Source organism: Oncorhynchus keta, chromosome 14, assembly GCF_023373465.1.
Source record: "Oncorhynchus keta strain PuntledgeMale-10-30-2019 chromosome 14, Oket_V2, whole genome shotgun sequence".
NCBI classification, from domain to species: Eukaryota; Metazoa; Chordata; class Actinopteri; order Salmoniformes; family Salmonidae; genus Oncorhynchus; species Oncorhynchus keta.
In genome coordinates, this window is record NC_068434.1 from 54528041 (window position 1) to 54553338 (window position 25298).

The window sequence follows — 25298 nt, forward strand, 5'->3', positions numbered from 1 at the left end:
CTGCTGTGTAGCCATTGTCGATCAGTCTGACTGCGCTTTGTCCTCTTTAGCTGTCGGAGAAGGACATGAGCATGTTGGAGGAGAGGATCAAACGCTCAGCGAAGAAGACCCTAGCCTCCACAGCCCCTACCCCCAAACAGGGGGAAGAGAAGGCTCTGCCCACTCACCCCAATGCCAGCCTTCCACAGAAGCCCTCCAACAGAGCGCAACCCCCTATAAAACTCAGGTATGCAACCTTCCCCTCAATTAATCTGTACCGAGAATACATTACTTGTATCTCGAGCTGTATTCTCTTCACCCACCTTTTCACTTATATTTTCTACTACCTTATTTGACTGTGTTCCTTTGACATTGAAATATTTTCACAAAAAGATGAAAGCTTTGTGGGTTCATTTAAGTAATACTGGCACAGACGTGATTTCAAATGTTTAGCTTTTTTTGTCTGCCCTTATGTTCTCCTCCCCCTTCCAGTCAGATCCGTCTGAATGCTCTGGTCCAGTCCCAGCAGGCTGAGCCCTCCCATGTTTGCCCTGTTGGGGAGTTCCATCTGGACCTGGATCTGCTGGAGCAGCTGGAGAGTGACCAAACGTCTGTTGTGCTGCCTGATCTGGTTAAACACAAACTAGGGGACTTGCTAGACCCTGTTATCATCCCAGAGCCCAAGTAAGAGTTTACTACACACCCCTTTGTCAGTAAGCTGCCTGACCTGGTGAATCAAACAGTTACACTATATATATATACAAAAGTATGTGGACAGTATGTGACCTTTAAATGTGTGGATAAGGCTTTCAGCCTGTGTCTAACCTCACTAATGCTCCTGTGGCTGAATGTAAGCAAGTCCCAGCATAAATGTTCCAACATCTAGTGGAAAGCCTTCCCAGAAGAGTGAAGGCTATTATAGCAGCAAAGAGGGGACCAACTCCATATTAATCCCCATGATTTTGGAATGAGATGTTAAATGAGCAGGTGTCTACATACTTTTGATAATGTAGTGTTGGTAATGTATCTCATAACCCAGGTCTAAGTTGACAAACGCTGCAACTCAGCAATCAACTCTTGCCCAACTAAGTTACATACGCTCTCACCTATTCACCCACTACATGTCAGAGCCCAAGCACTGCACTACACTTGTCGTCCTGTGCCTCTGACGGTGTCCTTCCTCCACAGGCTTCGCACAGTTCCCACCCACTTTGATGAGCTGCACGCAGGTCCCTCCTCCACCATCAACCTGGTTATCTCCCAGGTGGCCTCTGGTGATATTAACACTAGCATGAAGGCCCTTGCACAGGTACACACACAATCTTTCTGCTACAAATCCAAAGGTTTAGTTTGTTGTGTACACAGATGTGCTATTGTGTGTGCGCGTGCGCCTGGATGTGGCTATACACACATGAATGCACCCACATGCTCACCCATATCTCTTCTTTCTCTCACCCTCATTTACAGTTGTATTTCCATTACCATCTCTCCTCTCCCCCTGTAGATAGACGAGGTGCTTCGTCAGGAAAGCATTGCGGAGGTGATGGTTGGTCACACAGATCAGTTCCTCATCGCTACCTCCCTCCAGCTCCGTCTGGCCCACAGCACACACATGGCTGACACACGCCTTCCCAGGGAGGACATCTTCAAACTCTACAGCTGTGCCATTGGAAACATGCTTACAGTGAGTATGGGACGAAAGGTGTGTGTGTGTGTGTGTCTTAGGGCTGTCATATAATAAATAGATGAATGGTGTTAATAGCATGATTTGCTGTAATTGAGAAATTTTAAATTGAGATTTCATATTTGGCCCTAATTGAAGCCGTTTCAATGAACCTTTCTGGCGTTCCGCAAGCGACCCACCTCGACAACATCTGGTGAAATTGCAGAGCACCAAATTCAAATGATAGAAATATTTAACATTCATGAAAATACAGGTGTCATACATCACAGAAAAAAAGCTTAACTTCTTGTTAATCCAGCCTCTGTTAGATTTCAAAAGGGCTTTACTGCGAAAGCACACCGTGCGATTATCTGAGTACAGCGCCCCACGTACAATACCATGAAAAACATATTTCAACCAGGCAGGTACGCCACGAAAGTCAGAAATGGCTATAAAATAAATGCCTCACCTTTTTGAAGATCTTCTGTTGGCACTCCAAAAGGTCACAGCTACATCACAAATGGTCCTTTTGTTTGATAAAGTCCTTTATATCCCCAAAAATTCAGTTTAGCTGGCGCACTTCATTCAACAATCCACCAGTTTCCCTCCATCAAAATGAATCCCAAACGTTACCAATAAACTTCTCCAAACAAGTCAAACAACGTTTATAATCAAACCTCAGGTACCCTAATATGTAAATAAATGGAAGCATGTAAGATGGAGAATCGTTGTCTTTAACGGCGTTAAAGACAGTGTTTTCTATCCAAATCTACCAATTATATGCATATCCTAGCTTCTGGGCCTGAGAAACAGGCAGTTTACTTTGGGCATCCTTTTCAACCAAATGTCAAAATACTGCCCCCTAGCCCAAAGGGGTTAAACAAATATTTAATTGAGTTGTAGGTTCAATATACTTTTGTATATATAGCGTATGTGGAAACCTCTTCAAATGGGTGGATTTGGCTATTTCAGCCACACTTGTTGGTGTATAATAGCATGGCTGTGTGCATGCATCTCCATAGACAAACTTTGGCAGTAGAATGGCTTTACTGAAGCTCTCAGTGACTCAACATGGCATCGCCATTAGATGCCACCATTCCATCAAGTCAGTTCATAAAATGTCTGCCCTGCTAGAGCGGAACCAGTCAATTAAGTGCTGTTGTGAAGTGTAAACTTCTCGGAGCAACAACTGCTCAGCTGCAAAGTGGTAGGCCACACAGCTCACAGAACAGGACTGCCATGTGCTGAAGAGCGTAGGGGCATCAAATCTGTCCTCAGTTGCAACACGTCTGCACAAGAACTGTTCGTCGACAGCTGCATACAAGCCTAAGATCACCATGGGCAATGCCAAGCGTCGGCTGGCGTGTTGTAAAGCTTGCCGCCATTGGACTGTGGAGCAGTGGAAACGCGTTCTCTGGAGTGATGAATCACACTTCACCATCTGGCAATCCAATGGATGACTCTGGGTTTGGCGGATGCCATGACAACGCTACGGCAGCGTAGCCTAGTGGTTAGAGCGTTGGACTAGTAACCGGAAGGTTGCAAGTTCAAACCCCCGAGCTGAAAAGGTACAAATCTGTCCTTCTGCCCCTGAACAGGCAGTTAACCCACTGTTCCTAGGCCGTCATTGAAAATAAGAATTTGTTCTTAACTGACTTGCCTAGTTAAATAAAGATAAAATAAAAAAAAACCTGCCTGACTGCATCGTACCAAATATAAAGTTTGGTGGACGAATAATTGTCTGGGGCTATTTTTACATGGTTCGGGCAAGGCCCCTTAATTCCAGTGAAGGGAAATCCTAATGTTACAACATACAATGACATTCTAGATTCTGTGCTTCCAACTTTGTGGCAACAGTTTGGGGAAGGCCCTTCCCTGTTTCAGCATGAAAATGCACCCATGCACAAAGTGAGGGCCATATAGAAATGGTTTGTCAGGGCCTCCCGAGTGGTGCAGAGGTCTTGTGTAGTGATGCCTCAAGCACTGCCTAACACATCCAGGTACGATCATGGGCTGTGGCGCAGCCGGCTGCGACCGAGAGACCCATGAGGCAGAGCACAATTGGCTCACCGTCGTTAGAGTAGGGTTTGGCTGGCATTGTGCTCTAGCGACTCCTGTGGCGGGCCGGGCACTTGCCAGTTTTACTGCGTTTCCTCTGACACATTGATGCGTCTGGCTCCCGGGTTAAGCGAGCTGTGTCAAGAAGCAGTGCGGCTTGGCAGGGTCTTGTTTCGGGCGACGCGTGGCTCTCGACCTTCAATTCTGTATGGGAGTTGCAGCGATGGGACAAGAATATAACTACCAATTTGGATGTCACGAAAACAGTAAGATAATTATGTTGCTCATTGTGGGATAACTTGACTGACCTGCAGACCCCTAACCTCAACCCCATCGAACAGCTTTGGAATGACTTACAAAGCTGACTGCGAGCCAGGTCTAATCGCCCAACTTCAGTCCCCAACCTCAATAAAGCTCTCGTGGCTGAATGGAAGCAAGTCCCCGCAGCAATGTTCTAACATCTAGTGGAAAACCTTCCCAGAAGAGTGGCGGCTGTTATAGCTGCAAAGGGGGGACCAAATCCAAATGAATGTCCATGCTTTTGGAATGAGATTTTCGAGCAGGTGTCCACATATCCTTGGTAATGTATTTTTATTATAGTGGAAGAAAACAAAATAAACTGTATTCTAAGACATCTCAGCCAGCTGTAATAGCTATTATAGGTTATCCATTTTCTTCAACTTTTACTAATTACAAGCTGTACTCCAATTGGAAGCATTTGCCTAAAAGGTTGGAGTTAGAGAAGGTAGGGGAGGGGAGCTCTGATTTTGCACATGGGGGGTGATTAGTGATTTACTGAAGCCTTGCATCACTACAAGGGTCCTGGCTGCTCCCACTTATCCAGCCTTCACACGTCCACATCAGTTAGGCACACCCCATGTTTGCTTGCTGTCCTGCTGTGCATTGACCTAAGATAAAAACTGAAGAGCACACTGAGTTGGAGCACTAATACCATTTATTTAATGTACTGCTTTGACTGTGTAGTTTTGTGCACTGCAAAAGCTGCAATTACTCTTAATGGGATGCTGTGTATAAGACTAACTGGAATTATACTTTTTTTTTTAGAATAAACATTTATGCAAGGATCAGTTCTGATTTGTTAATTGTCATTGCTGTAATTGCTTACAAATTACCAGGAAAAAAGGGCAAATCTACTATCCTTTTTTAAGGCTGTGACTGGGAATAGAGTTTTCGCTCACGCCCCTCTGGAAACCTATTTTGTTTCTCTTTACTCACCCCCTTCTGAACCATAATAATGTAGCCTATGTCTCTACCTCATATTTCTGAACGGCTGAAAAAAAAAACCCTATGACGATTTGAACAAGCTTTCCAATGTATACAGTGGGGAGAACAAGTATTTGATACACTGCCGATCTTGCAGGTTTTTCTACTTACAAAGCATGTAGAGGTCTGTCATTTTTGTCATAGGTACACTTCAACTGTGAGAGACGGAATTTAAAACAAAAATCAAAAAATCACATTGAATGATTAAGTAATTAATTTGCATTTTATTGCATGACAAGTATTTGATACATCAGAAAAGCAGCACTGAATATTTGGTACAGAAACCTTTATTTGCAATTACAGGGATCATACGTTTCCTGTAGTTCTTGACCAGGTTTGCACACACTGCAGCAGGGATTTTGGCCCACTCCTCCATACAGACCTTCTCCGGATCCTTCAGGTTTTGGGGCTGTCGCTGGGCAATACGGACTTTCAGCTCCCTCCAAAGATTTTCTATTGGGTTCAGGTCTGGAGACTGACTAGGCCACTCCGGGACCTTGAGATGCTCCTTACAGAGCCACTCCTTAATTGCCCTGGCTGTGTTTCGGGTCGTTGTCATGCTGGGAGACCCAGCCACGACCCATCTTCAATGCTCTTCCTGAGGGAAGGAGGTTGTTGGCCAAGATCTCGTGATATATGTCCCCATCCATCCTCCCCTCAATACGGTGCAGTTGTCCTGTCCCCTTTGCAGAAAAGCATCCCCAAAGAATGATGTTTCCACCTCCATGCTTCATGGTTGGGATGATGTTCTTGGGGTTGTACTCATCCTTCTTCCTCCAAACACAGCGAGTGGAGTTTAGACCAAAAAGCTCTATTTTTGTCTCATCAGACCACATGACCATCTCCCATTCCACTTCTGGATCATCCAGATGGTCATTGGTAAACTTCAGACGGGCCTGGACATGTGCTGGCTTGAGCAGGGGGGGGGGGACCTTGCGTGCGCTGCAGGATTTTAATCCATGACGGCGTAGTGTGTTACTAATGGTTTTCTTTGAGACTGTGGTCTCAGCTCTCTTCAGGTCATTGACCAGGTCCTGCCGTGTAGTTCTGGGCTGATCCCTCACCTTCCTCATGATCATTGATGCCCCACGAGGTGAGATCTTGCATGGAGCCCCAGACTGAGGGTGATTGACCGTCATCTTGAGCTTCTTCCATTTTCTAATAATGCACCAACAGTTCTCACCAAGTTGCTTGCCTAATGTCCTGTAGCCCATCCCAGCCTTGTGCAGGTCAACAATTGTATCCCTGATGTCCTTACAAGGCTCTCTGGTCTTGGCCATTGTGGAGAGGTTGGATTCTGTTTGATTCTGTGTGGACAGGTGTCTTTTATACAGGTAATAATATAATAATAATATATGCCATTTAGCAGACGCTTTTATCCAAAGCGACTTACAGTCATGTGTGCATACATTCTACGTATGGGTGGTCCCGGGAATCGAACCCACTACCCTGGCGTTACAAGCGCCATGCTCTACCAACTGAGCTACAGAAGGACCAGGTAACGAGTGGAGAACAGGAGGGATTCTTAAAGAAAAACTAACAGGTCTGTGAAGGCTGGAATTCTTACTGGTTGGTAGGTGATCAAATACTTATGTCATGCAAATTAATTTCTTAAAACATACACTGATTTTCTGGATTTTTGTTTTAGATACCGTCTCACAGTTGAAGTGTACCTATGATAAAAAATTACAGGCCTCTACATGCTTTGTAAGTAGGAAACACTGCTGATTTTGCAGGTTATCAAATACTTGTCCCCCCCCACTGTAGATGGCTAGATCAATTATATTATGACGGCTATACAACCTGTCTGTAATGGATATTGCAGTTGCACAAGCAGGACCTTCACTTCACGTTGCATTGGAGCAAAAACAGCCAGTGTTTTGTGTGGTGTAGGCTAATTGTTAGTTGCTGCTATATCGTAGTCACTAGCCTGAGATCCTGAAAAATGAACACGCCTCGTGCTTAGCCAATGGTTGCAATGATGATAAAAAGACATTAAACTTCATGTCTGTCTCGTTTTAGATCCTTCCTAGATGGCTGCATGTAACTCCCCACTTGAGTTCTGTGTTGTGGCAAAGAACTGTTTTAACCCCCCACAGGCCCAACTAACTGCTATTTCACTTCTCAATGAGTAGGCTACCTAGCTGTTCCACCTCTGGGCAGCAAAACATGTATCCGGAACAATAAGCAGTCTGATAATGGGCGAGTTCGTTTTGCATAGCCTTGTGCACTATTATTCACTGTCATTTGTCAACTACTGCTTTAGACTGTGTATTATTTGATTATCTCCATAGTATGCTGCCATATCGTAGTGAGTTGCTGAAAAGAGAATGAGCCAATTCTCTCAAATGATGAGAAAGTAACATTACATTGCTATTTTGACTGCTTGTTTGATATGCTTGCCTAAATATCTGCATATAACTCAGCAGCTAAGAAGACTGCCTGTGTCGTGCTTATGTTTGCAATAATCAGGGGTTAGAGTTCTCAGTCACTGCGATGGCTTTCCGTCATGGATTCAGGTGGTTGTTTTTGAGACCAGTGTAGATCCGCAATGGAAATCTCAAGGGTGGGGGCTGGGTTTGAGGCATGTTCTACGAATTGTATTCCCAACACCGACAGCAATGTGTAGCCTACTGAAGCTGATGGCAAAGTCATTCAAAGCTTATGCAACTTTCCAGTTCCATTGTTGCAATGTTATTAAAACAAAATCAGACAACCCTATAGTAGAATAGTTAACCTACATACCTAGTCGGCTTGTGTTTTTCATTCAAGTTGCGAGAGCCATAGGTAGGGAAACATTTATTCTGAAAAGCAGTCAGGGGAAGTGATTCTTAATGAAATCGTGAGAACTTAAAAGCTGTTTTGGATTTTGTTAGTGGGGGGTCAGTTTTCCATTGCAGACTTATTTACTCCAATTGTGCGAGTGGCATTGTTTTACAAATTCAGTTAGAACTGTAGTTTCAAGCATGGTTTAGACTTAGATATTATAGTTAAGTGAGCAGTAGTTATGTAAAAAAAAAAACATATTTTTTATAAAATAAAAAGCGCAGCCAGTGTTTCTCAATACATTTTTATTAAACTGTAACAGACCACAATTAATATCACAAACATGGTTGTAGCTATTTAATTAAATCATTTCCCATTCCTGTTTTAATTTTTAATTTTTGTTCATATTTAAGATTCGGTCTGTTTTAGGTCTTTCATATAGACTTATGTGATAGAGATTGTAGTTGAATAAATTGGGCTTTGTTCAGCCACACAAATGAATACACTGCATTTTAAGATGATTGAGAGTAAGACAAAAACAACATATTTGCACATTATTTCCATCAAGGTCTACTTATAATAGTGTACATTATACCATCTCTCCCTAGTTGTTTGGTGTGGCGCGGCTGGCAAGGGAAGCCTCCATGGGGGTGCTTAAGGACCTTGTCCAGGGTCTGTTGACAGTTCTGCTGGACCCCCGGATGGAGGAGAGCCAGGAGGGACAGCAGCTCATCCGCTCTGTTAACATGCTGCTGAGACGACTCTTCGAGGCCTCAGACCAGACCAACATACTCAGGTGTGTGTCGGGAGGAGAATTCTACTGGTTTTGAAATTAAAATAGTGAAACATTAAATGTTTCCTTTTTGTAGATAACTATACTAAATATATTAACGTCACCAAATAACTGATTAAAACACTGTTTTGCAGTGAAGCTCTATAGTAGCCTCAACAGCACCCTCTAGGGTAGCACCATGGTGTAGCCGCAGGACAACTGTCTGTCCTCTGGGTACATTGACTTCAATACAAAACCTAGGCGGCTCATGGTTCTCACCCCCTTCCATCGACTTAGTGATTTTATAATGACTGTCAAGATAAGCTTCTGGTTTTATTCATTTGTTATTACCAGGGCCGGCCGGTGTAACTGCTTGCTGTACACTACTGCATGATTGTACACATGGATTGGATTGTGGGTTTATTAACGCGGTTTAATTCTAGTTTGTTGACTAAGATTAATATGGTGACAATGTAGGCTGGTTAGCCACTATGGTATGACAGCTTGGCTTGGATTGGTTTTTGCGCTTGCTCACAGACTGTTGTGTTGTGCACTGAAGACCAAGGGAAAAGGTGAGAAGAGGAAAGCGCATAGATGCAAGATGTAAAGTGATGCTGTATTTGGCTGCTATGGAAGTGAACTGTGTGTGCGGGTGAACTGTGTGTGCGGGTGATCAGGGGGACCACGAAGAATAAGATCATGCCTTTGATGATCTCGAAAGCGTCGATTTTTGCCCATTCAGTTGTTAAATGGAAGGAATCAAAAACGTGGAGGGACCGACCTGAATTTGTCCAATAGAAAGTGTATTTGCAACTGTTGGGAATAATGATTACACCTCAGATCAGCTAGATGCAGGCTTGTGTGCAAGGCGGTATTGCATGTGTCACTGTCAGTCACCTTAACTACTTATATTTCTCTCGACCTGTGCACCTACGTTATAACACATCCAATGTGCTGTAATAGAAATAAGGCCATGGTCCCCCCCCCTGTGTGGTTTACTGCACACTGGATAAAACGGACCTGTAACAATCAAATTGTATTAGTGTATTCACTTGTAGGATGCAGAATTGAAGACTGATCAGATGGTCTTCTGGCAGTTACTGTTATGTTTATTAATGTGCTGTCACCTCTTTCTCTCCAGTGCTCTTCTGGTGCTACTGCAGGACAGCCTCCTGTCCTCTGCTGGCTCCCCCAAATTCTCTGAACTCATCATGAAGGTAGAACTGTGTGTGTTCCAATTTGTGAAAAACATACAATTGAAGTTGGAAGTTTACATGCACCTCAACCAAATACATTTAAACTCAGTTTTTCACAATTCCTGACATTTAAGCCGAGTAAAAAAGTCCCTGTCTTAGGTCAGTTAAGGTCACCACTTTGTTTTAAGAATGTGAAATGTCAGAATAATTGTAGAGAATTATTTATTTCAGCTTTTCTTTCATCACATTCCCAGTGGGTCAGAAGTTTACCTACACAATTAGTTTTTGGTAGCATTGCCTTTAAATTGTTTGACTTGGGTCAAACGTTTTGGGCGGCCTTCCACAAGCTTCCCACAATAAGTTGGGTGAATTTTGGCCCATTCCTCCTGACAGAGCTGGTGTAACTGAGTCCGGTTTGTAAGCCTCTTTGCTCGCACACACTTTTTCAGTTCTGCCACACAAATGTTTTTTGATGACCACTCCAGTACCTTGACTTTGTTGTCCTTAAGCCATTTTGCCACAACTTTGGAAGTATGCTTGGGGTCCTTGTCCATGGAAGACCCAATTGCGACCAAGCTTTAACTTCCTGACTGATGTCTTGATATTGCTTCAATATATCCACATAATTTACCTACCTCATGATGCCATCTATTTTGAACTGCAGCCCCACAACATGATGCTGCCACCCCTGTGCTTCACAGTTGGGATGGTGTTTTTCTGCTTGCAAGCCTTATGGCCTAACAGTTGTATTTTTGTTTCATCAGACCACAGGACATTTCTTCAAAAAGTACGATCTTTACCCCATGTGCAGTTGCAAACCATAGTCTGGCTTTTTTATGGTGGTTTTGGAGCAGTGGCTTCTTCCTTGCTGAGCGGTCTTTCAGGTTATTTGGATATACACTGCTCAAAAAAATAAAGGGAACACTAAAATAACACGTCCTAGATCTGAATGAATGAAATATTCTTCTTAAATACTTTTTTCTTTACATAGTGGAATGTGCTGACAACAAAATCACACAAATTATCAATGGAAATCAAATTTATCAACCCATGGAGGTCTGGATTTGGAGTAACACTCAAAATTAAAGTGGAAAACCACACTACAGGCTGATCCAACTTTGATGTAATGTCCTTAAAACAAGTCACAATGAGGCTCAGTAGTGTGTGTGGCCTCCACGTGCCTGTATGACCTCCCTACAACGCCTGGGCATGCTCCTGATGAGGTGGCGGATGGTCTCCTGAGGGATCTCCTCCCAGACCTGGACTAAAGCATCCGCAAACTCCTGGACCGTCTGTGGTGCAAAGTGGCGTTGCTGGATGGAGCGAGACATGATGTCCCAGATGTGCTCAATTGGATTCAGGTCTGGGGAACGGGCAGGCCAGTCCATAGCATCAATGCCTTCCTCTTGTAGGAACTGCTGACACACTCCAGCCACATGAGGTCTAGCATTGTCTTGCATTAGGAGGAACCCAGGGCCAACCGCACCAGCATATGGTCTCACAAGGGGTCTGAGGATCTCATCTCGGTACCTAATGGCAGTCAGGCTACCTCTGGCGAGCACATGGAGGGCTGTGCGGCCCCCCAAAGAAATGCCACCCCAGCACCACCAAACCGGTCATGCTGGAGTATGTTGCAGGCAGCAGAACGTTTTCCACGGGGTCTCCAGACTGTCACCTGTGCTCAGTATGAACCTGCTTTTATCTGTGAAGAGCACAGGGCGCCAGTGGCGAATTTGCCAATCTTGTTGTTCTCTGGCAAATGCCAAACGTCCTGCATGGTGTTGGGCTGTAAGCACAACCCCCACCTGTGGACGTCGGGCCCTCATACCACCCTCATGGAGTCTGTTTCTGACCGTTTGAGCAGACACATGCACATTTGTGGCCTGCTGGAGGTCATTTTGCAGGGCTCTGGCAGTGCTCCTCCTTGCACAAAGGCGGAGGTAGCGGTCCTGCTGCTGGGTTGTTGCCCTCCTACTTCCTCCTCCAAGTCTCCTGATGTACTGGCCTGTCTCCTGGTAGCGCCTCCATGCTCTGGACACTACGCTGACAGACACCGCAAACCTTCTTGCCACAACTCGCATTGATGTGCCATCCTGGATGAGCTGCACTACCTGAGCCACTTGTGTGGGTTGTAGACTCCGTCTCATGCTACCACTAGAGTGAAAGCACCGCCAGCATTCAAAAGTGACCAAAACATCAGCCAGGAAGCATAGGAACTGAGAAGTGGTCTGTGGTCCCCACCTGCATAACCACTCCTTTATTGGGGGTGTCTTGCTAATTGCCTATAATTTCCACCTGTTTGCACAACAGCATGTGAAATTTATTGTCAATCAGTGTTGCTTCCTAAGTGGACCGTTTCATTGTGTTTAAGTGTTCCCTTTTATTTTTTTTGAGCAGTGTAGATACTTTTGTACCTGTTTCCTCCAGCATCTTCACAAGGTCCTTTGCTGTTCTGGGATTGATTTACACTTTAAGCACCAAAGTACATTCATCTCTAGGAGACAGAACGCATCTCCTTCCTGAGCGGTATGACTGCTGTGTGGTCCCATGGTGTCCCACTTGCGTACTATTGTTTGTACATATGAACGTGGTACCTTCAGGCGTTTAGAAATTGCTCCCTAGAATGAACCAGACTTGTGGAGGCCTACAATTATTTTTGAGGTCTTGGCTGATTTCTTTTGGTTTTCCTATGATGTCAAGCAAAGAGGCACTGAGTTTGAAGGTCGGCCTTGAAATACACCTCCAATTGACTCAAATTATGTCAATTAGCCTATTAAAAGCTTCTGAAGACGTGACAATTTTCTGGAATTTTCCAAGCTCTTTAAAGGCACAGTCAACTAAGTGTATGTAAACTTCTGACCCGCTGGAATTGTGATGCAGTGAAATAAACAATTGTTGGAAAAGTTACTTGCGTCATGAACAAAGTAGATGTCCTAACTGACTTGCCAAAACTATACTTTAACAAGTAATTTGTGGAGTGGTTGAAATACGAGTTTTAATGACTCCAACGAGTTTTAATGACTCCAACGTAAGTGTATGTAATCTTCCAACTTCAACTGTACCTATTTGTCAACTTTATATTGTTTACTTTTTCTCCACTGTCCTGTTTGTATTTATTTATTTTGTATTATTATTTTAGTTGTCATGTGGACTAGTTCATTGAAATGTCTTTCTTGCTCTTTCCCAACAATGTGGTAATCACATTTCAGTACTTTTATAAAAAATAGTCTGGTAGAACAAAAACACACAAGACATAACAAGAACACAAAGTAAGCTAAATACAGGGTCAGTGCCAATACAATATTTTCAATGTGCAGGCATACTGGAGTGGTAGATATGTATAGGTGTAAAGTGACTCGGCATCAGGGTATACACTGTACAAAACATTATGAACACCTGCTCTTTCCTTGACTTCGACTGACAAAGTGAATCCAGGTGAAAGCTATGATCCCTTATTGATGTCACCTGTTAGATCCACTTCAATCAGTGAAGATGAAGGGAAGGAGACAGGTTTAAGAAGGATTTTTAACCCTTGAGACAATTGAGCCATGGATTGTGTGTGCCATTCAGAGGGTGAATGGGCAAGACAAAATATTTAAGTACCTTTATGAATGGGGTGTGGTAGTAGGTGCCAGGTGCACTGGTTTGTATTTATTATGCCAAGGTAGCAGCTACTCTTCCTGGGGTCCTACAATATTAAGGTAGTTACACATTTTGTTTTTAAACATAATACTTTCATAACAGAATTCACAGCACACTAAGTGTGCGCCCTCAGGCCCGTGCTCCACTACCACATATCTACAACACAAAATCGATGTCTGTGGCGCAGCGGCCTAAGGCACTGCATCTCAGCGCAAGAGGCGTCACTACAGTCCCTGGTTCGAATCCAGGCTGTTTCACATCTGACCGTGATTGGGAGTCACATGGTAGCGCAGAATTGGCCCAGTGTCTTCTGGGGTAGGCCGTCATTGTAAATAAGAATTTGTTCTTAACTGACTTGCCTAGTTAAATAAAGGTTTGTATATTCACTAAGCAAAAAAAGAAACTGCTCTTTTTCAGGACCCTGTCTTTCAATGATAATTTGTAAAAATCCAAATAACTTCACAGATCTTCATTGTAAAGGGTTTCCAATGCTTGTTCAATGAACCATAAACAATTCATGAACATGCACCTGTGGAACGGCCGTTAAGACACGAACAGCTTAGACAGTAGGCAATTAAGTCACAGTTATGAAAACTTAGGACACCAAAGAGGCCTTTCTACTGACTCTGGAAAAAACCCAAAAGAAAGATGCCCAGGATCTATCTTCGTGAACATGCCTTAGGCATGCTGCAAGGAGCATGAGAACTGCATAGGTGGCCAGGGCAATAAAATTGCAATGTCCGTAGTGAGACTCCTAAGACGGCACTACAGGGAAACAGGATGGACAGCTGATCATCCTCGCAGTGGCAGACCACGTGTAACACCTGCACAGGATCGGTACATCCGAACATCACACCTGCGGGACAGGTGCAGGATTGCAACAACTACTGCCCGAGTTACACCAGGAACGCACAATCCCTCAGACTGTCCACAATAGGCTGGACTGAGGTCTTGTAGGCCTGTTGTAAAGGCAGGACATCACCGGCAACATCGCATATGGGCACAAACCCACCATCGCTGGACCAGACAGGACTGGCAAAAAGTGCTCTTCATTGACGAGTCGCATTTTTATCTCACCGGGGTGGTCGGATTCGCATTTATCATCGAAGGAATGAGCGTTACACCAAGCCCTGTACTCTGGAGCGGGATCGATTTGGAGGTGGAGGGTCCGTCATAGTCTGGGGCATTGTGTCACGGCATCATCGGACTGAGCTTGTTGTCATTGCAGGCAATCTCAACGCTGTGTGTTACATGGAAGACATCCTCCTCCCTCATGTGGTACTCTTCCTGCAGGCTCATCCTGACATGACCCTCCAGCATGACAATGCCACCAGCCATACTGCTCGTTCTGTGTGTGATTTCCTGCAAGACAGGAATGTCAGTGTTCTGCCATGGCCAGCGAAGAGCTCGGATCTCAATCCCATTGAGCATGTCTGGGACCTGTTGGATCGGTGGGTGAGGCTATATTTTAGTGCGTATGCACTTATGTTTGTTGCTTCACAGTCTCCGCTTTTCCATAAGGTTTATTTTTACATCTGTTTCTACTGCTTGCATCAGTTATCTGATGTGGAATAGTTTCATGTAGTCATGGCTCTGTCGTACTGTGTACCTCCCATAATCTGTTCTGGACTTGGACTGTGAACAGAGCTCTGGTGGCATGTCTTGTGGGCTCTGCATGGGTGTCTGAGCTGTGTGCTAGTCATTTAAACACACAGCTCGGTGCTTTTTAAGTGTTTCAATACCGCTCACAAATATAACTAGTGATCAAGTCAATCTCTCCACTTTTAGCCAGGAGAGATTGACATTCATATTATTGTTAGCTTTCTGTGTACATCCAAGGGCCAGCTCTGCTATCCTGTTCTAAGCCAATTGCAATTTTCCTAAGCCTCTCTTTGTGGCACATGACTGAACAGTAGTCAATGTGCTACAAAACTAGGGCCTGTAGGACCTGCCTTGTTGTTAGTACTGTTAAGGTAGAGCAGCAGTTTATTATGGACAGACTTTTCGCCATCTTAGTTACTGTTGTATCAATGTTTTGACCATGACCGTTTACAATCCAGGGTTACTCCAAGCAAGCAGTTTATTCACCTCAACGTGCTCATTTTCCACATTATTCATTACAAGATTTAGTTTGTGTAGGGTTTTGTGAATGATTTGTCCCAAATACAATGCCTTTTTAGTTTTGGAAATGTTTAGGACTAACTTTTTCCTTGCCACACATTCTGAAACTAAGTGCAGATCTATCTAGTGTTGCAGTCATTTCAGTTGCTGTAGTAGCTGACTCGTATAGTGTTTGGTCATCTGCATACATGGTCACAATGGCTTTACTCAAAGCCAGTGGCATGTCGTTAAAAGATTGAAAAAAGTAATCTTCCTGGATTGTTGGAGAGGCTTATTAAAGAACACCCTCTGTTTAAACGACAATATAACAGGCTGACTACACCGCTCGTGTCGCAAAATAAATTGAGTAAACTGTATTCAATTATTGCACCCACACTGCTCGCGCGTGCCAACGAGCGTCTGCGTTGCCAAGGGCTAAAATAGTCAGTTCTATTTGTGACTCAGATCGCGCTGCAAGTCCAGCCTCTCCCATCTCCTCATTGGTTTAAAGAAGTAGATAACCACGGGCCATTTCCTCATTGGTTATACCCACATTGGTGACTGAAAGACGAACGAGGTCAGTGGCGGTAATGCACCTAAAGTTGCCAATCGCAATATAAAGTCTGGAGAAAAAAGGTGTGGAAGGAGGAGAGATGACCAGAAACTATTTGGTTGACCTTTTTATGTGTGGATTAATTGGTGAAGTGGAGGACCTTGTGCATTTCAGGTAAAATAACAGCTCATTGTTTAAATCCCAGGACAAATTAGCTAGCGCTAGCAAGTGCAAACTAGCTAACTAAATTGCCATAAATGTTTGATGCTTTTTGACCTGTCCCCAAATGAATGTAATTGGTTGTTTGTTTTGATATTTTAAACTGCGTGTTGTGATCGCGTTTGGTGTGGGGGACAAAATAAATGTATGCACGATGGCACACGCTCGCAGCAGGTTTGGGTTCGTAAAGCCAACACACAAGTTTTTCCAGCAGCAGACGATTCTGGATAATGTCAAAAGCTGCACTGAAGTCTAACAAAACAGCCCCCACAATCTTTTTATTAATTTCTCTAAACCAATCAGTCATTTGTGTAAGTGCTCTGCTTGTTGATTGTCAATAAGCATGATGAAAGTCTGTCAATTTGTTTACTGTAAAATAGCATTATCTGGTCAAACACAATTTTCCCCATAACTTTACCAAGGGTTAGTAACAATCTGATTGGTCGGCTATTTGAGCCAGTAAAGGGGATTTAATATTAGGTAGCGTAGTGACTTGTGCTTCCCTCCAGGCTTGAGGGGGCACTTTCTAGTTGGCTTAAATTGAAGATATGGCAAATAGGAGTGGCATTTTTTTTCACCTGTAATTTTCCATCCAAGTTGTCAACCTGGTGGCTTGTCACTGTTGATAGAAAATCATTTTTTCACCTATCACACTCACTTTATGGAATTTAAAATTACGGTTCTTGTCTTTTCATAATTTGGTCTGATATACTTGGATGTGTAATGTCAGCGTTTGTTGCTGCCATGCGGAAGTTTGCTAATCTTGCCAATGGGGAAAAAAAGAAGGGAAAAAAACTAGTTTACAATATCAGTCGGTTTTGTAATGAAGGAGCCTTCTGATTTAATGGAGCAGAGTTTGCCTTTTTTTCCTAAATGTAAGTTTTGTTTCATAGGGTAGTTTATTTTTTATTAAGTTTAATCACGAGTTCTCCATTTTCAGTATGTTTGCTAATGGGATGTGCAGCCAGACTTATTTACCGTTCCTTTTGCCTCATCCCTCTCAACCATAAAATGTTTAAATCCCTGTGGATTTAAGTTTTTAGTCGTTTTCTTAATGTGTGCATTCATATTAGTAACTTTTTTTGCTAGGTATTGTCTAGGTGAGTTTCAGTGATGGTCAGAATATCTGTCATCTATTACTAGCAAGTTATTGATTTCATGAACCTTGTTTCTTAAGCTACATGTGTTCACGTGGGCTATTTTGAGAACTTTTCTTGGATGTTTGCCTGTTTTCATTGCTTTACTGGGAAGCAGAAGTAGATATTCTCATGTTTTTTATGTTAGTGGAAGGTGACTTGCCCTTCCTACTAGGGCACATGATTGTAGACGCATATGATTGCTCCATACAATAGCTGTAGGATCAGCAGAGGCATTTAGGGAAGTTAAGAGGGACATAAATTAGGTTCCTTACATCGTCTACAAATGCCCCTGGTATAATACATTTGCTAAATCATTGACTCAGCGACACAATGGTAGGGATTAATGCAGCCTTAATTCTGTGAAAGGATCCAGGAACCCAAATGATTTGGGTGTATCCCATCCTTCTAAAATGTGTTTTGTTTCCAAAATGTATTGAAATTGTCAGCAAAAGTTGCACCCATTTGAGCTGCAATTGTCACAGCCAATTGTGAAGAGAATCCTGCTAAAGCATTCAATTCCACAATATAGGACAATCAGCTCTCAGGTTTGAGTGTCAAGAATTGCAATGCAGTTGGGTTTTATCACGCTTAACGATTTCCATGTATCAAGAATGGTCCACCCACCCAAAAGACGTCCAGCCAATTTAACTGTGGGAAGCTTTGTCTTCAACATGGGCCAGCATCCCTGTGGAATGCTTTCGACCCCTTGCAGAGTCCATGCCATGACAAATTGAGGCTTTTCTGAGGGCAAAAGGGAGGGGTTGCGCAATGCTAAATTCAATATTCAGAAGGTGTTCTTAATGTTTTGTATACTCAGCGTATGTTCGCGCAGCAGCATAGATTGTGTGTAAGCAAATTACGTGTCTTTTTTTGCTATTTAGCAGTCTTATGACTTGGGTATAGAAGCTGTTCAGGGGTCTGTTGGTGTTAGACTTGATTCTCCAGTACCACTTGCTGTGCGGAAGTTGGGAGAACAGGCTGGCTGGAGTTTAACAATTTTCTGGGCCTTCCTTTCACACTGCCTGAGAGGTCCTGGATGGCACTGGATGGCAGGGAGCTCAGTCTCAGTGATGTGCTTGGGTGTCTGCACCACCAAGTACATTACTGAGTTCGAGCTCCATGCCATCAAGGACCTGTGTACGATTTTGTGTATGTAATCTAAACCCCTCTCTCTCTCTCTCTGTGTGTAGTGTCTATGGCGTATGATCAAGTTCCTACCAGACACCATAAACAGTCTTACTCTGGACAAGATCCTGCTGGATGTGCACAACTTCATGAAGCTCTTCCCCAAAGACCGCCTGCGGAAGCTCAAGACTGACATGCCCCACCGCACGCTCCAAACTCTGCTACACACACTCTGCCGCCTTGCAGGGCCCACGGTTGGCACACACACTATTAGATTCCCCTTTGCATCCTCATACTTTTGTGTTTATATAGTGTATGTGGGTTCGTCTATTTCAGCCACACCTGTTGCTTAACCTCTTGCTCCTACCTGGCACACAGGCGTCCCATCTAGAGCTCTGGAAATGCAAATGCGCTACGCTAAATGCTAATAGTATTAGATAAAACTCAAACGTTCATTAAAATACACATGCAGGGTACTGAATTAAAGCTACACTTGTTGTGAATCCAGGCAACAAGTCAGATTTTTAAAATGCTTTTCGGCGAAAGCATGAGAAGCTATTATCTGATAGCATGTAACACCCCAAAAGACCCGCAGGGGACGTAAACAAAATAATTAGCATAGTCGTCGCTACACAAACCGCACAAATAAAATATAAAACATTCATAACCTTTGACCATCTTCTTTGTTGGCACTCCTAGATGTCCCATAATCACTATTGGGTCTTTTTTCAATTAAATCGGTCCATATATAGCCTAGATATCGATCTATGAAGACTGTGTGATAAATGGAAAAAAATAGCGTTTCATAACGTAACGTAATTTTTTTAAATTCAAAAAGTCGACGATAAACTTTCACAAAACACTTCGACATACTTTTGTAATGCAACTTTAGGTATTAGTACACGTTAATAAGCGATAAAATTCATCAGGAGGCGATGTCAATTCTATAGGTGTCTGTCTCGAAAAAATGTCTTGGAGAGAGCTCGACCAAAACATCCAGTCGGAGACCGGAGGGAATCGATTCCCTTGATTTGGTTAGACCAAGAATCAATTGCGACTCAAATGACAAGACTCTAGACAACGTGTGGAAGCTGTAGGCACTGCAACCTCTGCCTCATTTAATTCGGTTCACTTTGAACAATTCCTTGAAGTCGCGGATGGATATTTATTTCCATTTTCAGTAATCAGATTTTGCTGCACTTTTCGATGAAACGCACATTCTGTTATAGTCACAGCCGTGATTTAACCAGTTTTATAAACGTCTGAGTGTTTTCTATCCACACATACTAATCATATGCATATACTATATTCCTGGCCTGAGTAGCAGGGCGCTGAAATGTTGCGCGATTTTTAACTGAATGTTCGAAAAAGTAGAGGGTCGACTTAACAGGTTAAAGGTGTATAAAATCTAGCGCACAGCCATGCAATCTCCATAGACAACCATTGGCAGCAGAATGGCCTTACTGAAGAGCTCAGTGACTTTCAATGTGGCATCGTCATAGAATGCCACCTTTCCAACAAATCAGTTCATCAAATTTCTGCCCAGCTAGAGCTGCGCTGGTCAACTAAGTGCTGCTGTTGTGAAGTGGAAACGTCTAGGTGCAACAACGGCTAAACCGCAAAGTGGTGGTCCACACAAGCTCACAGAACAGGGACGCTGTAGTGGTATAAATCGTCTGTCCTCGGTTGCAACACTCACTACAGAGTTCCAAACTCCCTCTGGGGAAAAAAGTCAGCATAAGAACTGTTCGTTGGGAGCTTCATGAAATGGGTTTCCATGGCCAAGTAGCCGCACACAGCCAAGCGCCGGCTGGAGTGGTGTGAAGGTCACCACCACTGGTCACACATTCTCTGGCGTGATGAATCGTGCTTCAGTATCTATCTGGCAGTCTGACAAACTGAAGTTTGATGGAGGAATAATGGTCTGGGGTTGTTTTTCATGGTTCGGGCTAGGCCCCTTAATTCCAGTGAAGGGAAATCTTAATGCTACAGCACATTGACAGTCTAGACGAGTCTGTGCGTCCAACTTTGTGGCAACAGTTTGGGGAAGGCACTTTCCTGTTTCAGCATGAGAATGCCCCTGTGCATAAAGCAAGGTCCATACAGAAGTGGTTTGTCAAGATCAGTGTCAAAGAATTTGACTTCCCAGAATAGTGGAGGCTGTTATAGCAGCAAAGGGAGGATCAACTCCATATTAATGCCCATGATTTCAGAATGATATGTTCGAGCACATACTTTTGGACATGTACAGTAATTTGCTTATTTAAACACCATTGGATTCTCCTTTTGGATCCTCATAATTTACTTATTTAAAATGTCTGTGCCTTACACCCTAACCACAATTTAACGTGTACATGTTATTCATTGCATGTACATTGCTTGCGCGTGTCAGCAACCACCTGTTGCAAAACACTGAAATATATCTTGGTGCTATTTGAGACACTCGGAGCACTGCAAGTCCCGCCTGTCCCATCTACTCATTGGAATTCATGTGGATGCTTGGAAGATGAACGAGGAGATTAATCAAAGATGACTAACTAGGTTTCCCCTTATGTGGCTCAATTGTTTGTCTTTGTATGACTGAGTCAAAATTCTACAAAGGACCAAATGCATTTCAAGTAAAATAACACCAATGTTTCTCCCAGGACACAAACTAGCTAAATGTCCATTTTAATGTTTCATGCCTGTTTCCACCTGCCCCCAAATTAATATAATTGATTCACAGATATTTTAATCTGTCATTGTAGATGGACAAAATAAACATAAATGTGATGGTGCACATAAAGACAGTTTACTCAGGTTGTTGGCCTTCGTGATTGCCCAATTATGTCATGATTACATGCGCGATACCTTTACAAAAATTTGATTTCAACATTTATCCCAATAGTTTTGATGTTTGTTTGTGTTGAATGTTTGTCTTTTCCATGAACAGATCCTGGATCACCTGTCACTGATTGAGGACAAGAGTGAGTCTGAATTGGAGGCTCATCTGAAGAGGGTTGTCAAGTCTGCCAAGACCGACACAGAGACTGCACACATGGTACACTCCTACACATCTAGTTTGTTCACGGGCTCTCTTTACCTCATGAGATGGGTTTACATTTCCATCAAGGATACTCTGAATGCTGCGTGTTCCTGAGTGTATATAGCCTCATATCTTCTATTTGTCGTCTCTTAAAAGGTTCCCAAATCAAAGGATGCAGAGGTGTTGGGGGAGATCTTCAAAAAGATCTCTTCCAAGGAGAACAGCAAAGAGGTGAGGTTCAGATTCCCATGTAATTACTGTCAGACGATGTAACCCAATGGCAAACGTTATCTACAAAATATAGGCCTTAGGTTAGGGATGATTGGGTTGGCCTCAGCCGTGTGTGTGTGTGTGAGAGAGCGGGACTTCCTACCCAGTGTGATTGGTCTGTGTTTTTCTATGCTCTGCCATAGTGTTTCCCTGACAGCATGACTCTCTTTAATTGTGTATGTAGGGTGTGTCTAAGCTCTGGGAGTTTAAGCAGAGACACCCTGAGGTGGACCTTGCCTCCCACCTGAAGAAGCTCCCACAGACATTTCAGACCTTTGTAGAGCATAGCCTGAACACACTCTGCACAGAGAGAGGAGACAAGGCCAGGACACCATACCCCACCACAGGTACACACAACAGAGAGGGTAGGCATAGAGGATATAGCCCCTCACCACAGGTCCACACACATGCTTCTCAACACAACCTGTTCTAACCTATTATTTATCCTCATTAGGTGTTGGTCTGGAGCCTACTCCTGGCAGAGACGAGCTCAGACCCTCAGTCTACCAGGAGCGACTTAAGATACTCAGACAGCTGCATGGCCTGGAGAACAACAACAAGGTACAGTATTTGCAAGAATGGATGCAAATTCCGGTATATTTTGCTGCTGACTAACCGACCCCCATTAACCTGTGAATTCTTTAGTGTAATATGGGGAGAGGGGGGGGGGGTTCTAAACTGCATATGGAATTATTTTAAGATGGTTGTACTATGGATCATTTAGCGATTTGAGTTTTGAATTGCAAGACCCCTTTAGGTATATAAAAAAAAAAAAAAAAAAAACATTTGATGGAATATTGGTTTCAGCCTTTACTACTTAAAGCCCATAGAAATAATTTGAATAACACATTTGTAAATCTAGGATATATATTTTTTTTAAACTCAGGAAATGTATATTTTTACCTATTTGACCCCCTTTTTTGGGTAGTCGTACTTAAAACCTTAATCTTTTTTTTCCGGTTATCGGTTACATTCATACTAGTCCCGTGACACTTGTAGGAGTTGTAGATCAAAACTGAGAACACCATGTTTGTGAGAATCTCCCCTTTCCAAATTGGTCATAAGTTTTACCTCAAACCGTTCAGACGCGACAGAAGTTTTTGCAATAAGACTTTTGCAAGAACATTTTCGGGATGTGTCATGGTCTGACAAACACCGTTCTAGCTCGGTCACTTTTCACCGCGGATACACTTACGGATTTTGATGTTTTTTTATTTTATTCAATCAACTCTAGTGGGTTAACAACCAAATAGTAAAATTACATGACCCTCAGAAAATACAAATGCGTGAGTACAAGGCACTGCCATTTTTCATTTAAGAGCTGAAACTTGACAAAATCAATATCAGTCAAGAAGCTATTATTGAACATTCAACTACTCAAATGAAATGGCCAATGTAAAACATTTTAAATTGCTCGCTAAAAGTTGTAGGTTATCCCATAGAACTTTAGCCTATTGGAAAATTGTACATAATCAGCTTTTCCAACTAGAAAAAATATTGAATGTAACGGGGTTTGAGTTGTTATTTTCAGTGACCATGTTGTCTGTCTGATACCCCACCGTATTGCCTTTGCACTGATATGCCGACTAGAGGGTGCCCCCCCACGTGGTTCCATTTTAATTTGAACCATGCCAGATAAACTACTCGGGTTATAAAACAGTGCAATTTGCTTGATATTACGAGTTGAGAAATAAATATAGTAACAATGGAACGGGATCCCACTTTTTTTAATGTTTTCACACTAGATTGCATTTAGAAATGTTGCACAAGGACCAGGCTTAAAGGAATGCATTTTGCTCCACGCAGCAAGCAGTTGAGGAGCTGCGAGCTCTCGCTTGCCGACAGGTGATGTTCCAGTTAAATAATGCTCTGTAAGCATTTTCCCACCAAATGGATTTGTTGCAGATTAAAATCAGTGATGTTAGTGCACACAATATACTTTTTTACTTAAGTTTTCAAGTACAGACTAAAAAATTTGAAGTTCAATGCATTTCCATCGCATTTTCAACTCTACCGATTTAAAAAATAAATAAACGTTTAAAGAAAAAAGAGAAAATTGTAACAAACTGTTGCGTTAAATAGCACGTGCCTACTCTGGTCTTGGCACCTGTGTTCTACCCAACGGGTAGTGTGGGTGTGCTGTGCGGATTGGCAAGTCAACATGAGATTATGGATAAGAGTGAGAATTTTATTTGTCAAGCATCGATCATGTCACCAAAATAAGACCCTCGATTTATTGGAAAGCAGCATCAAGCTCATCACTGAACTTTCACCACCCTGTGAAATGTATTTAATCCTTAGCTTAATTTTAACTGCATGGTTTTCTGAGTCGTAGTGGGTGGACCACACACCATATCATCGTGTGACTCCAAATGTACCTCGATATGGATATTTTATCAATATTTGCACATAAAGGCATTTCCACTGCCTTTTCCCGCATAATACATTTTACTGACACACAGACCCCACCATGACGAACAAATACTGTCTTTTTTTATTATCTTTTTTAATACAAACTTCCTGTTTCCGCCCCATCTGATTTTATTAAAATTGTATGTACAATATCACTTCACTCACATGAACTGTGGATGGAAATGTGGTTACTAAAACATTTTCTGTTCTAGTAGTTTGTTGCTGTTATTGTAAATAGTGAGTGGATTTCTCTCCTATTCCCCCACTCGTGTAGCCTCAGCAGAGGGAGGGTGAGGACGAGCGCGCCGCTCTTCTCTCCAAGCCCCCCGTGGCCCCCTCTATGGATGTGCTCCAGAGCAAGATGTCCCAGATCCTCCACAACCGCCAATCACAAGACCAGCGCCGCCCACAGAGCCCCACCCGGCCTGCTGACTCCGGCTCCACAGGCAACCTAGCTGACCTCATGAAGAGACTCCAGAAGATCAAGGGCAACCAACAATAAACTAGCCTGAGTGCCAGTCTGTTTCTGCTCTTGCCAACTCCTTATGAAATTGTCATGCCAAACATCCCGTTTGGCTTGACAATGACAAAAGAGTTCAATAAGGGTGCAATCGTCAAAAGGCGTCTGCTCTCTTAAGGGATGCTGGTGGCGTAAAGGACAAATGCACAAATGGAGTGTTTGAGAGGTGTATGCAATCCGTCATTGCCAATGAAGGTGAGGTGTGTGTGGTGAATGTTTGTATGGGTTATGTTTTGTGTTTTATAAATAAAGTTTGACAAATATCTTGAATTGTTCTTCATGTTCAAGGCTGAAAAAGGTAGGGGTGAAGGTCCAACCGAGTGACCGGTTAAATTTTTTACTCCTTGTAGCAAGAGATCTTACATTTTCAGCCGTATTTGACCACATTCTTAGTTCTTTAATCCCTATCAGTGGGCAATTCCAAAATTATTTTGTGCGAAGGAATAATTATATTGATGTATACATTTGTTGTGAAAGGATCAACTTGGGCGATGGACAAATGATCAGTATTTACGCAATAGTGGGGTTTGTATCAGTCAGGGTTTTGCTAATACAGTAAGTACATTTTGGTGGTG

At 43.0% G+C, this 25298-nt stretch overlaps 1 protein-coding gene across 6 annotated transcripts in view; it reads left to right on the plus strand.

The window, feature by feature from the left end:
• LOC118377462 (cytoskeleton-associated protein 5-like) overlaps window positions 1-24988 on the plus strand; it is a 91269-nt gene extending 66281 nt beyond the window's left edge. For 5 of the 6 annotated variants that reach the window (XM_052461920.1, XM_052461923.1, XM_052461922.1 and 2 more), the window contains 12 exons: window positions 51-226; window positions 472-663; window positions 1168-1288; window positions 1484-1663; window positions 8359-8546; window positions 9664-9739; window positions 18562-18750; window positions 21429-21536; window positions 21678-21752; window positions 21976-22156; window positions 22246-22352; window positions 24478-24988. In XM_052461920.1, coding sequence (XP_052317880.1) covers window positions 51-226; window positions 472-663; window positions 1168-1288; window positions 1484-1663; window positions 8359-8546; window positions 9664-9739; window positions 18562-18750; window positions 21429-21536; window positions 21678-21752; window positions 21976-22156; window positions 22246-22352; window positions 24478-24705 — 1821 coding nt within the window. In that variant the 3' untranslated portion in view covers window positions 24706-24988. The remainder of the gene's footprint in view (window positions 1-50; window positions 227-471; window positions 664-1167; window positions 1289-1483; window positions 1664-8358; window positions 8547-9663; window positions 9740-18561; window positions 18751-21428; window positions 21537-21677; window positions 21753-21975; window positions 22157-22245; window positions 22353-24477) is intronic. The other variant, XM_052461921.1, reaches the window with a different exon arrangement.
• The last annotated feature ends 310 nt before the right edge of the window (window positions 24989-25298 follow it).